At 38.3% G+C, this 18304-nt stretch overlaps 1 protein-coding gene across 2 annotated transcripts in view; it reads left to right on the top strand.

Annotated features, from left to right (window-relative positions):
• Positions 1–9944: 9944 nt before the first annotated feature.
• The window catches only part of LOC125238877 (transmembrane protease serine 7), a 76648-nt gene continuing 68288 nt past the window's right edge, over positions 9945–18304 (top strand). For both annotated transcript variants that reach the window (XM_048146351.1, XM_048146350.1), the window contains exon 1: positions 9945–10718. In XM_048146351.1, the coding sequence (XP_048002308.1) occupies positions 10109–10718 (610 nt within the window). In that variant the 5' untranslated portion in view covers positions 9945–10108. The remainder of the gene's footprint in view (positions 10719–18304) is intronic.

Here is an 18304-nt window from a genome sequence, read left to right as displayed (position 1 = left end):
CCGCTGTATTTATGCAGCGCATCAATTGCGTCTATCGCTCCTCCCAGAACCCGATCTCTGATGTTTGGGCACGTGTCTTTCAAAATGCGTGCACAGCAGTAGATGAGACTTACGATGATGCGCTCAACATCGTGCCAGTTTCATCTAGGAGGGCAATGGGACGGTATCCTAAGGGACAGTCAGCTGGACTACCTTTTTTCGAAAGGCACAGTCTGCCCACCTTCCAACGAGAATTTATACTCTCTCGGAGGCAGTCGTCAATGTGGCCACGTAATCTACTTCCAAGATGTTTAAAGAGCCAAGGCACACCGTCCGGCCCTAGAGTGGCCCTCATTTTAAATACTGACCTCATTATCTCGACATCTGTTACCAAGGAGACATCAAGGAGACGAACCAACTCTTCCACTGGGGCAGCCATTGCAGGCATTACATGCACAAGTACAACTCACATTGTGAATCATGATATGTGCTTTGTTGTTTTACAAGACTGTGATTGTAGGGACTTATTTATTTATTCTTTATTGCACATAAAAAAGTACAAAATGGTGTACATAATGCCTTAAGGCATTCTCTACCAGTCAAACACTGCAGGCATCGTGACTGAAAATAATAATCAGATATCACTTACTGTACTTCAACTGTTTTGAATAAAAAATAATGGATATTGTTTAAAAAAATACTTTTTTTTGCTTTTGTTTCTACTTAAAGAAAAAAAATTGAACCCTAACGAAATCATAATAGTCGATATACGTTGAATTATTAGTGGTAAACTTGTTTTTTTATTCAAACTCTCTTTATCCTGCCACGTTTTCCCTGCTACCCTGTCTATTCACTTTCTCCTGTATGTCTAAAATTTCAACTCGCTATAAGTTCTACGTTTTTACGACTATTTCGTTCCCTCCTGCAAATTCCGTATCATTGATGCACTCAAAAACATATTTAAATCCAAAAAGGTACAAAAAACCATTTTCATTTTTTTTCATTCACTTTACCCTGACGGTGCCACTTTTTTGAGAACGAACCTTATATATTACACTATTACATCTATTTGGCTCAATATTGAAGGCCAATAACTCCACTAAATATACAAAAAATTTCTTTGGCAAAAATACCTTCCGTGGAGCTAGCATGAAGCGCTCAATGAATTTATTTAAGTCAAAGAAATGGTACTTTTTATTAACAGCTATGGCATGGTACATTAAAGAATTGTAGTAAGCTATCTTACAATTATAGTCATATGATACATTTTCTGCATAAGGTAGTGCACATAATATAATTTTCCCCACACCAGATTTTTCAATAACATTTAGAGTGGATATCAATTTATCTATGCTAAGCTTATCTACATTAAGACTATTTCCTAATAAAATTACTAATGTAGTACTGCTATCATAACATCCCTTTGAAATAAGGTCACATAAATGAGACAAAGTAATGTTTTGATAACAGTAATTTGTCACTTGTTGCTCTAACTGGTAGCTTAATAATGGGCCCATTCCTAACCCAATCTGATCTGAAAAAACAACAGTCTTACTGACTGCTCTAGGGGGCTGTTTAACTACTGCCGCATGCCTAGTTGTGTCGTGGGCCACATCGGCTTGAATAATCTTTGCTGGTGGCATTAGGCCACAATTACAATGTTTTCCATTTAATAATGCTTTACACCGCTCCTCCAAATCTCTATTTTCTAGCAGCAATTTATTAAAAGCCTGTATGTGCTCCTCAACTTGTTTTTTAGTGGTCTCATACATGGTGGATACTGCCAAAATCTCATCTTTCAGCCTGTTAATGTCGGCATTTAATTTCAGAAAATTTGATTCCTTGACTTCCAGCTCTGAATGACAGTCTTGAACCCTGTTTTTCATAACTGTTAACGTGTGTTTTAATTTACTATATTTTTTAATACATGCCTGGCCTTTGATCAGCTTTTGGGTTCTCCTAATATATGTATGTATGTATGTATGTATGTAAACACTTTATTGTACATAAGACAAGTTAGGACATAGAAATACAGTATAGTTATGGTGTACAAAGGCGAACTTATCCCTATAAGGGATCTCTTCCAGTCAACCTTTGAGCCTTTAATCTTAATGTACTTTTTTAACTTATTACTACTATTAAAGAATACTATGTGTTTGGAGTCCCTACTCAATTGTGTTTCACCGCTTACCAACTCTTGGTACACATTCTGTAACTGCGAAGCATCATAGTGCTCCCGCTCTTTCCTAAACAAATTAAGTTCCTCATTTGCCGCACCCAGTTCTTCTTCTAACTGTGTGATGCGGGCCAAGGCCACTTCATGTGTAGAAGCGCACTGGTTGAAGGTGTCTATTGTGCCTTGCAAACGGTCCACTTCTCCGCGGGCATCAGTCAGCTGCACATCATTGTCCGCCAGCTCCCTTCTCAATTCTGAGTTTTTGTTGATTACCTTCTGGAGCTCCACTTCGCTTTCCTCCCTTTCCTCCAACAACTGCTTCGACAAGGCCCTCGACTCGTGTAGGTCCTGTGCTGTTGTTTTTAGCTGCATCTCTAGTTGTCGTGCCGTTGCCTTGCGAGTTTCGGTCGCAATTTCGGTGTCCATTGTCACTCGTCTGGCTTTCTGAAAGATGTAATAAAAAAGGATGAGTACTTATCTCAATAGAGATTGAAAGATTTGCCAAGATGACGACAGAGATCAGAGCTGTAGGAATGAATAAAGTGTGCAGTGTGTCAGTAGTCGGCAGTGTCTGTGGCGAATGTGTCTTGTCTCGTCTTGTGCTTCCACTAGTTCGTCAAGCAAAGGGAAACTGCACGGTGCCAATGTTGTTTGTTTGACGTTGCTCACGGCCGCAGCAATGAGCTTTGTTTGAGTGTAGAAATAAATGATAAATAAAACGGAATACTCTCCCGTTTCAAACGCAGATTCCAACGGCTGCGATCACTCGTTGACAGTTGGGTAGTCCTGCCTCAAAGTCCAATAAATACTCGGTGTAACGTTGCCAATTTCACCAAAACTGTATCACTGATAATACTTTACTACTTAAATTAACTAACAATGAGTAGAAGTCCTATTTAAAGCTAAAAATAGAATTAAATTTCAATATTTGAAATCAGCTGGTCACAGAGTCAACTTGACAGCTCGGCGACCGTCCCGTCCCGTTCGTAAACGTCCCGTTCGTAAACTATTGGCGTCTTGGCTACGCAGTTGTCATACGTTCGCAAATAAAACGCTAACAGGCTTAATAACGGTACGCGCAAAAAATGTCCCGTAACTGACTTGAGACACAATTGCACGAGTGTGTACGTACTTAAGTAAAGAGTAGGTTTTTATACGTGGCAAACAAGCGTACAGCCCGACGAAATGCGGTCTGCGATGTCTATGAACTCTTGCAATTACGAAGGTGGATGCGAGAGGCCATGGCGATGGACTATAAGTAACACAAATAATTTATAGTCAGGATCGGAATAAATTTATTTATTTACACTTATTTATAAATAAATGTTGGGGACACCTTACACAGATCAACATAGTCCCAAACTAAGCAAAGCTTGTACTATGGGTGCTAAGCGAGGATATACATACTTAGATAGATAAATACATACTTATATACATAGAAAACATCAATGACTCAGGAACAAATATCTGTGTTCATCACACAAATAAATCCCCTTACCGGGATTCGAACCCAGGACCGCGGCAACAATCGACAACAGTTACGAATTTCCTCTTCACACCACGTTTTTTAGGAAGCGCTGGTAGCCTAGCGGTAAGTACGTGCGACTTTCGTTCCGGAGGTCGCGGGTTCGAACCCCGGCTCGCACCAATGAGTTTTTCGGAATTTATCTGCGAAATGTCATTTGATATTTGCCAGTCGCTTTTCGGTGATGGAAAACATCGTTTTTAGGGTTCCGTAGTCAACTAGGAACCCTTATAGTTTCGCCATGTCTGTCTGTCCGTCCGTCCGTCCGTCCGTCCGTCCGTCCGTCCGTCCGTCCGTCCGTCCGCGGATAATCTCAGTAACCGTTAGCACTAGAAAGCTGAAATTTGGTACCAATATGTATATCAATCACGCCAACAAAGTGCAAAAATAAAAAATGGAAAAAAAATATTTATTAGGGTACTCCCCCTACATATAAAGTGGGGGCTGATATTTTTTTTCATTCAAACCCCAACGTGTGATATATTGTTGGATAGGTATTTAAAAATGAATAAGGGTTTACGAAGATCGTTTTTTGATAATATCAATATTTTCGGAAATAATCGCTCCTAAAGGAAAAAAAAGTGCGTCCCCCCCCTCTAACTTTTGAACCATATGTTTAAAAAATATGAAAAAAATCACAAAAGTAGAACTTTATAAAGACTTTCTAGGAAAATTATTTTGAACTTGATAGGTTCAGTAGTTTTTGAGAAAAATACGGAAAACTACGGAACCCTACACTGAGCGTGGCCCGACACGCTCTTGGCCGGTTTTTTAACCGACTTCAAAAAAGGAGGAGGTTCTCAATTCGACTGAATGTTTTTTTTTTTTATTATTTTTTTGTATGTATGTTACTCGATATCTCCGAGAATCGTGGACCGATTTTCAAAATTTTTTTTTTGATCGAACCGGTATAACCCCGAGATGGTCCCATTGGCACCAAGTCAGGGTCTGATGATGGGATCCTGGAGAAATCGAGGGAACTCTTCAAATGTTATAGGCACATGTAATGTTTTTAGTCTATTTTTCAAAGGTACACCAGTATTTACGTCTGATGGTAATAATTTTATGTGGCTGAGCTGATGATGGAAGGTCAACTCCTCAATGGTTAGGAGTTTAAGGATAATTCTTTCACTACTGTACATGTATTCGGACTGATACATATAATATCACTAGGAACCACTAAAAATCAACTGAGCTGATGATGGAAGGTCAACTCCTCAATGGTTAGGAGTTAAAGGATAATTCTTTCACTACTGTACATGTATTCGGACTGATACATATAATATCACTAGGAACCACTAAAAATCAACAAATAAATAAACTTTTTAACAAAAAATAAAACCGCCTTCAAAAATAAGCGCGTTACAAAACACGGAGAAACTAAAAAGCCAAAAATAATAAACCTTTCAATTCAGATTTCTTATCGTATTGCAATAAGCTAAACATCCAAATTATAAACAAATCAATTATTTTTGGAGTCGGTACCAGCCTGTGTATGGTTGGGTGGGGCAAACAGGCAATAGCAAGGCGACGAACAGGTCTGGTACCGACTACAAAAATAATTGATTTGTTTATAATTTGGATGTTTAGCTTATTGCAATACGATAAGAAATCTGAATTGAAAGGTTTATTATTTTTGGCTTTTTAGTTTCTCCGTGTTTTGTAACGCGCTTATTTTTTTATTTCTTTGGCTGTATTAGTAGGGTAAACTCGCCTCATTCGGTGACACGCCTTTCGGTGATACAAGCTTCGAACCACTATTCCGAAAGGCGATTTTTGGTTGTTTTACCGAATTAGGCGTGTCACCGAATGAGGCGAGTTTACCCTACTTACAAGTTTGTAATTAAAATTTATAGTAGCAGAGTATGGGACATTTTTTTCAGCGTAAACCCATTTGTAATAATAAAAAAAAAAAGTTGTCCACCCCACTTTTTTGTACCTATTTTTTTACGCGATTTCTCGATCGAGATCGAAGTCTTTCGATCCTGATAGGAGAAAAAAAAATGTCCTAAGATTTCCATACATTTTTCAAACCTTCCATTCCGTTACCGCCAAACAAAATGTATGAAAAAATTGTAACGGAAATGGAAAAAAACCTTGGGACACTTTTTTTCACCTATTAGGATTGAAAGAGCTAGCGATTCTGAGTGGAAACCACATAAAAATTCCCAAATCCAAAAAAAAGGGGTGGACAAGTTTGAAAAAAAAAAATGGCCCGTATGATAAAGTACTCAAAAACCTTTCGGCCTATTTTCTCATTTAATTGAAGGCGATTAAGTTACATTCATTACGATGATGTTTTTATTTAATTAATTAAAGTCGTGGGTCGGTTGAAACAGGTTCCTTTTAGCGGTACACTAAGGGCCGGTTGCATCAAACCGTCTGTCACCGTTAAAGCGCTCGTTAAGACGCTACAGGAGCGAAAATGCTAAAACGGAAACCCCCCCTTAATATACTAAGGTTATTAGTTAGAATTATCGAAAAAGAAATTGACCATTCAGAACAACTCCGTTAAAAGATATTGAGAATTTTTTTTTAATCGAGGTTTCGCTCTCGACTGTTTCATCTTTCAAAACTTAATGAATTGTAACGAAATTTGAAAATCTGAATAACAATGAAATAATCTGTGTCTGACCTTTTAGTTTTTTTGGCTATTTGTTACCAATTTTGAATACCACACCTTTTTTTGCGCCATATTCAATAAGGCCGTTTTTAGAAATATTTGATGGGCTCTAGCGTCTTTAAAAATAAGAATATCAAAAAAACCAAAACGGTCCAACACAGATAAAAATAATAATAATCTGTGTTGAAAAAATCATTGCTCTATCTTCAAAAACTAGGGAGGAAATAGTCGAGAGCGTTTGTATGGAGAATTGACCGCTTCTGTATCGTCTTAAAATCTTGGTTAACGTATTTATTTATTACAAACACGTTCATAATAAATCAAAACGTGAAATGTTTGTTTATGCATAAATTAACTTCGAAAGTTGTTTTTTTCACGGCTTTGGATACAGACGGCGCCATCGACGTAATACGGCGTTAGAAACATTTATAATCTTACTAGCTTCTGCCCGCGGCTTCGCACGCGTTAGAAAGAGACAAAAAGTAGCCTATGTCACTCTCCATCCCTTCAACTATCGCCACTTAAAAAATCACGTCTATACGTCGCTCCGTTTTGCTGTGAAAGACGGACAAACAAACAGACACACACACTTTCCATTTATAATATTAGTATTATATGGATTAACGATATTCACCCATTTCATTTATTTGACGACCGGTCTGGCCTAGCGGGTAGTGACCCTGCCTGCTAAGCCGCGGTCCCGGGTTCGAATCCCGGTAAGGGCATTTATTTGTGTGATGAGCACAGATATTTGTTCCTGAGTCATGGATGTCTTCTATGTATATAAGTATTTGTATATTATATATATCGTTGTCTTGAGTACCCACAACACAAGCCTTCTTGAGCTTACCGTGGGACTCAGTCAATCTGTGTAATATTTATTAATTTATTCAATCTAAATTGTCGCGCACTGTTCGGTTTTAGAGGAATTTCCTCCCGCAGACGCTCCGGCTGTGGAATAAGCTCCCTGCCGTGGTATTCCCGATGAACTACAGTATTGGGGTTCTTCAAAAAAGGAGTGTACAAGTTTCTAATGTGTCGCCAACATACAGTTGCAGTTTATTTATTAAAGAACAATTTTTACACCGTGTTTGAATGTGTATGTACTGTTATTATTAATTACATGTGAGTTGCAGGCGACGTGACCGTTTTCTATCAGGCGGACTACACGTCTGTTTGCCACCGAGGACGTTTCGTAAAAAAATATGTACTTTATTCGATAGCTAAGCGCCATCTTGGGGTGTTGTGGAGAACTACACGCATCAAGTGAAAGGTATGAGAGCGTCAGGTCTACGAGTTGTCTTTGATGCTTCGATGAATCTTTTTTCATGATTTCGTTCACAGATGGCGTTTTGGTCACTACCAAGAATTAAATGATATCAGCTATGTCATTATTGTCATTTTTAATCCCCGACGCAAAAACGACCGGATGTTATAAGTTTGACGTGTCTGTTTGTCTGTATGTCTGTCTGTTTGTCTGTCTGTCTGTGTGTGTATGTCTGTGGCATCATAGCTCCCGAACTGATGAACCGATTTAGATTATTATTTTTTTGTTTGAAAGCTGAGTTAGTCGGGAGTGTTTTTAGCCAGCGACTTCCATTCCGGAGGTCGCGGGTTCGAACCCTGGCTCGCACCAATGAGTTTTTCGGAACTTATGTGCGAAATGTCATTTGATATTTGCCAGTCGCTTTTTGGTGAAGGAAAACATCGTGAGGAAACCGGACTAATTCCAATAAGGTCTAGTTACCCTTCGGGTTGGAAGGTCAGAGGGCAGTCGCTTTCCTAAAACCTACGCCAAATCTTGGGATTAGTCGTCAGAGCGGACCCCAGGCTCCCATGAGCCGTGGCAAATGCCGGGATAACGCAAGGAGGATGATGATGATTTATGGGTGAAGGTTATTCGCTTTTCGGAAGTCGAACAGCTGGTAAACCCGCATTTTCACGGAAAGCGAACATTGGAAGACGGTCATATCATTAAATCATTATAGTTACGTAATGAATTTTCACCGAAGCTATATACGTAGCTAATTGCAGACAGAGCGACACGCAAATATAACACGCCAATGTATTGATATTATTTACTTAACTAGTGTATCTGTGAGTTCTAGAGGGTGCATTGGGGTAATTTCGAAAGGCGTCTAATTTCGAAAGTCACATAAAAATCACCACTATTTCCATCATATCAAGATTCCCCTTTCGAAATTACCCGATCATTTTTGTGCTTCAAAATTACCCCAATGCACCCTACGAGGTTTTTAAACCTTAGAGCTGAATTAACACCTGTAAGTGTGAGATGCGACTATAGGTAAGAATGAGTGGCAAATATCTGGATGTCTTTCTTGAATATACCTTTGTTTCAAATTTATTGCGCAAAACTTATTTTTTAAACTTTACTGCACAATAAAATAAATACTAATTTAATGGAGGACTTAATACATAACGCAAAACAGTAATTAAAGAGTTACTTACCCTACATTTTCTTAAATTTTTATTAATCATTAGGTTACTGATAAGGAATTATAGTGTAATTTCGCCTGTAACGGCCAATTTGTGATATCACCGTTATGTTTTTTATTTTTCACCCCCGACGCAAAAACGACGGAGTGTTATAAGTTTGACGTGTCTGTCTGTCTGTCTGTCTGTCTGTTTGTCTGTCTGTGTGTGTGTGTGTGTGTGTATGTCTGTCTGTGGAATAGTAGCTCCCGAACGGATGAACAGACTTAGATTTAGTTTTTTTGTCTGAAAGCTGTTAGTCAGGAGTGTTCTTAGCCATGTTTCATGAAAATCGGTCTACTATGTCGCAGTCGGGAGTTTTTTCAAAATTTTAATTTTTTGGTTAGGTTATAATTAAACTAAATACAATTTTTGAAGTATTAATAACTTTTATATTAAAGGAAAAAATGGAAAAATTTACGCTTCCGGCGGGACTTGAACCCGCATCATTTGCAATCCGTGCAAGGCTCTTAACCAATTGAGCTACGGAAGCCACGCCGGACATCGCAAATCTTTCCATTTTTCCATTCTTTCCATTTTTTCCATTTTTCCATTTTTTCCTTTAATATAAAAATGTTTAGAATCGTTAGCAGACGTTTCTGCTTGTTAAAAATAAATTTATTAATAACTTTTTACATAGCCAGTCAAAGTTAATGCAAAAAAAGATTGCCGGTTATAAAACCTACACATCAATTTTATGCAGTCAAATTCTCCAATGGCTGCCATAGCATTAATGTTTGACACGCTCTACAAACGATTTTTTATGGCTTTACTAAATATATTTTTCTCAATCTAATGAAACTTTGGCTAAACCGATTAAAACACTCAACCAGTTTTTTTAGAATTGTTTAAAATGCAATTAATCGTTATTTAAAATCAAATTACAACATAAATTGTTTCGAAAATAAAATAAGTGGTATAAATGTGCGATATGTGTTAATTTGAATACACTCAAACATGCACATTTCCAATTACAAGGAGTACAATTTTCCCAGTTTTCTAAATTTTGCTGTCAAATAATAAAACCTTATCCAAATAAGACTCCGTTTACAAATTACATAAACCCATCGCGTCACACACTTTTATGTAACCAGTTACGGAGACAGCGGGGAACGAACAGACAGACCAGTCCGCGATCACCACCCACCGGCGCCGCACGCTCGCTCGCCTCAAAATATACAATGAAAACCAGATTATAAACAAATACATGTACACAAAAACATGTATTAACAAGGAGAACTAAGGATAGTTCATTGAAATAGTGTTAATCGTAAAATGAAAGTGAAACTATAAGTGCAGTGACCGTTTCAATATGTTGAGCGAAAAATGGAAAGTCATTCTTATACTGGCTACGTCTGTGGTCGCGGGCGAATCGAGCCGCGCACTAAGTCTAGTACGGAACCCTTATAGCCCTATCTTCATCCCTAAATACAAACCTAAACGCTCTAGAGTTTTATTCTTAGACGACCATGAAAATTACCAGCCAGTTGGACGGGGCGAGATAGACTTGACAGTAGAAAAAGTGAATTCGAAAATCAAATTTGACGACGCTAGCGATTACGATTTCACTTCACCTGACAAAGCTGAATTGTCGGGAAACGAGCGTTTTTACGAGCCTCGATTGCATCCATTCCAATATCCTTTATACCAAGGAAGATTTGGAAGATACGCGCCTAACTTCGAGCCTACAGTGCCTTACGCGCCTTTTGCGCCTGCCGTTCGTAATTTTTACAACACTGGCTGGAAGGCGCGCAGTCCGAGAGTAGTCTTTCCGTATAGTGATGTGAACGCTGTTCATACGAACTCGCACGCCGGGCCAGCGTTTAATGACAACGTTGTGTTTCGGGACAGTTTGAACGACGTGGGAGAGAACGAGTTAGCTCTGCAGGAAGACAACAGTGGAGATGCTTTCGCGGAGAGAGGTGAGTGGTGTTACTATCACTGACTTGTGACGGAGCGTCAAGAATAGGAAAGATATTTTCCCCTCACTAGCTCGGAAACACGTGTTTTGTCCTACAATACCAGCGGGTAAAAACGCATTTTATCTACTAGTGAGTAAAGTAATTTGACCTTGAATAAAGTGAAATTAACTGCTTTAAAATTAATAAAATAGGTAAATCTAGTAATAAAGATGATTTACCACCTGTGGAACTACTGGAAGCAGGGATAAACGCATTTTTTGCGTTGCAGTTTCCTCGCTATAGTGAGGGGAAAAGTTTTGTGTTACACTCGGGTGCAAATGTATTTTACTTCTCGTGTGTTAAAAAACTCGCAAGTTCAGGATTCTATTCTCGAACCACTCGATCGCTTCGCTCGTGGTTCAACTATAGCATCCTTTCACTTGCTCGTTTTTCAATTCCACACTCGGCGTTAAAATACAACTTTGCCCCCTTGTATAACAAATAACTATTGTAGGCATATAAAAGTACCAAGGTCCGTAGCCGAATGACACAAACGCTCACGAAAAGAAACGCTCGTAGATATCTATCTCTATCGCTCTTGCGTATTGGCACGACGGAGCCAGACTACCTTTCGCGGCGTTTCGTTTTCGTTTCGCGTCGGAGAAATGCCATTCGGCTACGGGGCCTGGAGTTGGTTTTCAAATTACTGATTATACTTAGTCAAAGTTGTATTGGACTATAATACAACTTTGACTAAATATCATCGTTACTTAGCAGTAAACTCTGATGACCTTCGTTATCACGACACTTCTATAGAAATGTACACATTGACCGGTCCCGTTCTGTTCTGTCAAAATCGTTGCAAACTTATATTGGACCGATTCTAAAGCCATATCAATAATACAATCACTATTATGTAACAGAAAACATTGTATATTTAAACAAACATATCAATATCAATATGTTAACTAAGCATTTATCATTTGTCTATAACATAATAAGACAAATTGATAACAAGACAAGTTCTACAACCATTAGACAGAATGATGCCGGCCTAGACAAAGCAAAGGGGTCCATATTGGTATCACAGTTCAAACCTAACCTAACCCATGTTTTAGTAGAAGTAGAATTATGATTTAGTTTCATGATTTATGACAAAATTTGTTTAACCTACGTGCCTTTAAAACCCTCGCAACGCTCAAGATTCCAAATTCTAAACCACTCGCTACGCTCGCGGTTCAATATTGGAATCTGTCGCTTGCTCGGGTATCAATTTTGACACGTGCGGTTAAACAACAACTTTGCCCCCTTGTAAAACAAATAACTATTTATGACTGCAGTGGTATAGTCACCGTCCAGATTAAGCAACCAAACCTAGCAAAGCCTGTTAATAGTTACTAGGAAATTATATACGGTTACGTGACTACGCGACCGTTTTGAACTTATAACCTCTGAAAGTTGTTATTTATACGTAATATGCATATTACGAGACATGTGCAATATGTGTGAATATAACGGCAAATCAGGGAGTTGCAAATCTTGGATAATGGTTATAATAAGCTAGTTTCCTATACTTAAAATAAAATGTTTTTCCCCTCACTAGCTCGGAAACACGTGTTTTGTCCTTTAATACCAGCGGGTAAAAACGCATTTTATCCACTAGTGGGTAAAGTAATTTGACCTTGAATAAAGTCAAATTAACTGCTTTTAAATTGATAAAAGTAGGTGAATCTAGTAATAAAGATGATTTACCACCTGTGGAACTAGTGGAAGCAGTGATAAACGCATTTTTTGCGTTGTAGTTTCCTCGCTATAGTGAGGGGAAAAGTTTTGTGTTACACTCGGGTGCAAATGTATTTTACTTCTCGTGTGTTAAAAAACTCGCAAGTTCAGGATTCTATTCTCAAACCACTCGCTTCGCTCGTGGTTCAACTATAGAATCCTTTCACTTGCTCGTTTTTCAATTCCACACTCGGCGTTAAAATACAACTTTGCCCCCTTGTATAACAAATAACTATTTCCCCTCACTAGCTCGGAAACACGTGTTTTGTCCTTTAATACCAGCGGGTAAAAACGCATTTTATCCACTAGTGGGTAAAGTAATTTGACCTTGAATAAAGTCAAATTAACTGCTTTTACATACATACATACATACAATCACGCCTGTATCCCATGGAGGGGTAGGCAGAGCACATGAAACTACTGAAGTTTCAGTGCCACTTTTAAATTGATAAAAGTAGGTGAATCTAGTAATAAAGATGATTTACCACCTGTGGAACTAGTGGAAGCAGTGATAAACGCATTTTTTGCGTTGTAGTTTCCTCGCTATAGTGAGGGGAAAAGTTTTGTGTTACACTCGGGTGCAAATGTATTTTACTTCTCGTGTGTTAAAAAACTCGCAAGTTCAGGATTCTATTCTCAAACCACTCGCTTCGCTCGTGGTTCAACTATAGAATCCTTTCACTTGCTCGTTTTTCAATTCCACACTCGGCGTTAAAATACAACTTTGCCCCCTTGTATAACAAATAACTATTATGCAGTACACGAAATAAAGCACCACATAATTAGTAGAAAAATGTGAACAGTGGTTTCGTTTAAACATAATTTCTATTTAATAAGTCACAGAGAAAGATATAAAGTAAATGAATTGACCGTGACGTCACTCCTCAGTGTTTCCTAGTAATTCCATATTAGCAACTCGTTTTGACAGTTCTTAAAAAGAAGCTGATTTGACTAGTAGGAAACTAGCCTATTATATGCGTATTTTTTTATACTACGTCGGTGGAAAACAAGCATACGGTCCGCCTGATGGAAAACGGTCACCGTCACCTATGGACGCCTGCAACTCAAGGAGTGTCACATGCGCGTTGCCAACCCTTAGAAACTTGTACACTCCCTTTTGCTGTGTTAAGTACACAGCAAAAAGGAGTCTACAAGTTCCAAGGAGGGTTCGGGTTGCCGACGACTCAAAGGACAATAGACGGAACAAATTAGTTCCGTATGTCCTTCCGTCACCAGCGCAACGCACCCTCGTTGAGCTCTGGCAGCCTTACTCACCGGCAGTAACACAACTATGTACTTAGCACAGCAAAAGGGAGTGTACATTGTGTACAAGTTTCTAATGGGTTGGCAACGCGCATGTAACACTCCTTGAGTTGCAGGTGGCCATAGGTTACGGTGACCGCTTTCCATCAGGCGGACCGTATGTATATTTGCCATCGACGTACATAGTATAATCACAGAATATATAATAGTACAAGTACAGAAGGCTCACTCCTTTGATGTTCACAAAATGCCGCCATTCTAAATTCTCACCTACATTAACAAACGGACCGCACGTGAGCAGCCGACATTGAATTCTATTGCGCCGCGTGAAGGTAGTCACCACTGAATGGGCCGCGAACTCGCGGCCGCCGGCATGTACTTGTAGTGCGGCGATAGAATCGCGAAGTGAGCCGCCCCTGGTATAATATAAACCACAAAATTAAAATTTTGAAAGAAACCCCACCGCGACATAGTAGACCGATTTTCATGAAACATGGCTAAGAACACTCCCGATTAACTCAGCTTTCAGACAAAAAAAACGAAATCTAAATCGATTCATCCGTTCGGGAGCTGTGGGTGTGTCACACACACAGACAGACAGACAAACAGACAGACAGACACACACACACACACACATACCGTCGTTTTTGCGTCGGGGTAAAAGGCAGACCGTATGTACCTGTTGCCACCGACGCGACGTGTTGTAAAAAATGGCTACGGAACTCTCGAAGTACTTTTTTTTAATAGACTCCCATTAAGGGCGCTTATTCGAATATTTTTTTTACACGTCGGTGGCAAACAGGTATACGGCCCGCCTGATGGAAAGCGGTCACCGTAACGGACGCCCGCAACTCAAGGGATGTCACGCGTGAGTTGCCGACCCATTAGAAACTTGTACACTCCTTTTTTGAAGGACCCCTTACTGTAGTTCATCGGGAATACCTCGACAGCTCATTCCACAGCCGGAGCGTACGTGGGAGGAAATATAATGGAATATGTTCTTCTATTATTCCTTCAACAATAGTGATCTAAATCGCTTCTGAATCGGACATCATTTCGTTTTCACTGTCGTGTCATCGTGTCATTAAGTTTCCAATGTCATTTTAAAATCATTAATCTCAGCGAAAGAGTGTAATGGCGGCGTAAGATCTTTTATGTAATATTTTCAATCGGTATTCAAGTAATGTGAGCATTTCTTTTTTTTTTGCCAATAAAATTTTTTTTATTGTTTTAGGGAATTTTAGGTCAATTGCACTCAGAATCACGAGTACTTTCAATCTCATTGGGAGACAAAAAGTGTCCCAGAATTTCCATACATTTTTGTCACTTTCCTATTTTGTTACCCCATACAACATGTACGGAAAATGGTAACAAAATAAGAAAAAATCGCATGGGACAATTTTTTTAACTACTAGGATTGAAAAAGCTAGTAATTCTGAATAGAAATAGCATATTTTTTTCAACAATATCACACTTCATAAAAGTGGCAAAAAAAAAAAAAAAGAAATGTTCATGTATGACTTATGGGGTAACTACTTAGCTGTTGCAGCTTCGCTCGCGATAAATTCGAAAATTGCGGAATTCTCCATACAAACTTTCACACCCCATTTTAGGGAAGTGGGGCGATCAGGAAGAAACAAAAAGTAGCCTATATCATTCTCCATCCCTTCAACTATCTCCACTTAAAAAATCACGTCAATTCGTCGCTCCGTTTTGCCGTCAAAGACGGACAAACAAACAGACACACACACTTTCCCATTTATAATATTAGTATGGATTTTTATATTCTAATCTAGAGTAATAGTATTTTATGCAACAGGCGTTTAAAGGAAGTCAAAAAAGACGAGTGGCATGGGTCGCCACGCTGCGTTGCCATGGTTACAGAGCCAAACAATGCGTTTTCAATTTTTTCGTTACTGCGCGCATGTGCGGGAAGCCGACGGACGCTGGCTTTGGGGAATAGACTTTTATGTAGGGTTTTAAAGATCTATGCACGACGCTGTAAATGACGAATAACAGTTCGGGAGTAGAAAAAAAGAGACTTGTCTGTGTTATGCTGACTCTGACGGATTTCTTTTCATCTTTTTTGCAATTATTTCATAAACGTATTTTTAGGCTCTGTAGAGGTGCTAAATAATTACTCACAGATGATTTTTGACCGACCATAAAAGGTTAAATTTTTAGGTTAAACTAAAGGTTAAAAACTAAGGAAAGGTCATCCTAACTTAAAGGTTAAGAACGCTTAAAACTTTTTCCAAAAAGGACAGCAGCTGTTCGCAACAAAAAAGTTACATAACACCAAGTATTCAAAAACACACAATACGAACTGAGAGTTCACGCCTTACCATTTCCACACAATAGGTAAAAGTGCAGCTTCTTTCTTTGACAAAAACGTCACAAGTTTGTATGCACCTGAACGGCATTTACGTCCTTTCTACCACACACATCCCACATAAACAACAGAGAAGAGTACTAAGATTGTATGAAGATGAATGTCGGTTAAGACTTTATAGTTTTGAAGTGATTCAGGCAACACGCTTTCCAATTTTAGTGAACATGCATTTCGTGAAACACTAAGTGTAGTGTCAAAAATTGCTTGTCATATGTATGTTACACGTGAGAGATGCATCGCTTGTGTCTAGCATTTCAAAATGTAATACATAACTACTCCATCTTACATATACGTGTATAACTTGCTAGTTTTTGTCTGCGGCTTTGCTCGCGTTACATTAGAAAATTGTGAAATGCTCCATATACAGACTTCCCCCCCCCGTTTTAGGGAGTTAGAAAGAAACAAAAAGTAGCCTATGTCACTCTCCATCTTTTCGACTACCTTCACTTAAAAAAATCAGGTCGATTCGTCGCTCCGTTTTGCCGTGAAAGACGGACAAACAAACAGACCCACACGTTTTCCCATTTATAATACCTACTTAAAATAATTACCTAATTGAACATTGGACAACATAATACATACATACAATCACACCGGTTTCCCAGAGGGGTAGGCAGAGATCACAAATTTCCATTTACTACGATCCTGACAAATCTGCACTTTCGCTTCACACACTTAATACATAATATTATAAAATACGATACAAACAAAAATTACAATAAAATTAAACGTACGTTACATGTATTAGTAAATACGTATTAGTATGGATAAGATGGAGTATCTACTTATGTAAAACATTATAAAATTACCAAAAAGAGGGACCCTAATTTCATCTCTGGGCCATTTTTTTCAAAGTTGTCCACCCCACTTTTTTGTAACATGGGTATTTTTTACGCGATTCATACTCAAAATCGAGAGCTCTTTCGATCCTGATAGGAGAAAAAAAATGTCCCAAGATTTCCATATATTTTTTCGAACCATCCATTCCGTTACCGCCATATAAAATTTATGAATAAGTTATTTATGTATATATACTTAAGTTAATTATTATATTTTTTCTCCTATTAGGACTGAAAGAGCTCGCGATTCTAAGTGAAAAACACATAAAAATTCCAAATTAAAAAGAGTGGGGTGGACAACTTTGAAAAAAAATGGGCCCTCTACTGTTTTACGTCACATTGCACCAAGGTCACTTCTGATTTACAAAAGCGCTAATTAAAATTAAATTGATATAAGTATCTTCGTAAGATTTTTACTGAAAAAAATATTAATCATTTAAAATAACTGACTGAATTTATTAAACCTTATCCAAAATACTGTGCGTAATATTACTAATATTTGACCCTCTTTTTGTATTTTTTTCGTCAAAAATGTGATCTGACTAAGGTATGAATTACCTAATTCAAAATCTAGAAGATTACTTTTCTAATACGCGAATTAACAAAGTAATCTTCAAATTTTGAAAAAACATAGATTTCCGCAAAGTAACGTCTGATTGCATCGATTATGTATTTCTTCAACTAAAACCTTTGGCAGCTGATAGATACCATATTGAATCGCAATTTTACGTTTATTTCAATAAATAGAAGTGTTGTTATGCAACACACGGCTGAGCTGCTCAATGAACTACTTCCCGCCTTATTTCCGGGCCGATACGGCCTTCACACCTTTTAGAAAAAAGTGAACTCAGTCTTAACCGGAACATCGAATTAAATATAGAGATGTACTTAAGTAGCTAGAGTTACTATGCTAATTTGGAAGTGATTTTGACAACCTGACCAGAGTAGGTCAAAATAGGTCGATCTTCGAAATTATGACGATTAAACCTTACAGAATACAGAATACAGAATCATTTATTTGTCCAACATAGGTGTACATAAGTTGCCTTGCACTTAGCTTTGCACATTCGGAGCTATACGAACATGTTTCTTCCTTATGATAACATGTTATTTGAGAACATTACAATATTATAATAGAATATCGTTTACTTGTAAATACAGAAAATACTAATCACTCATTGAACACAAACAGAAAGGAATGAAGTGCCACGAAATGGTCTCATCTCTGAGTGTCGCTGGTGACTTCCAGCGCTGACCTACCGATGAGACCATATTTACATTATTTGTATTTATTTAGCAAAAGAACACATTAAAAAACATCGCAGCTCAGT

The sequence above is a fragment of the Leguminivora glycinivorella genome, chromosome 24, assembly GCF_023078275.1.
Source record: "Leguminivora glycinivorella isolate SPB_JAAS2020 chromosome 24, LegGlyc_1.1, whole genome shotgun sequence".
In the NCBI taxonomy this organism is placed as follows: domain Eukaryota; kingdom Metazoa; phylum Arthropoda; class Insecta; order Lepidoptera; family Tortricidae; genus Leguminivora; species Leguminivora glycinivorella.
This window is presented reverse-complemented; position numbering and strand designations above follow the sequence as displayed.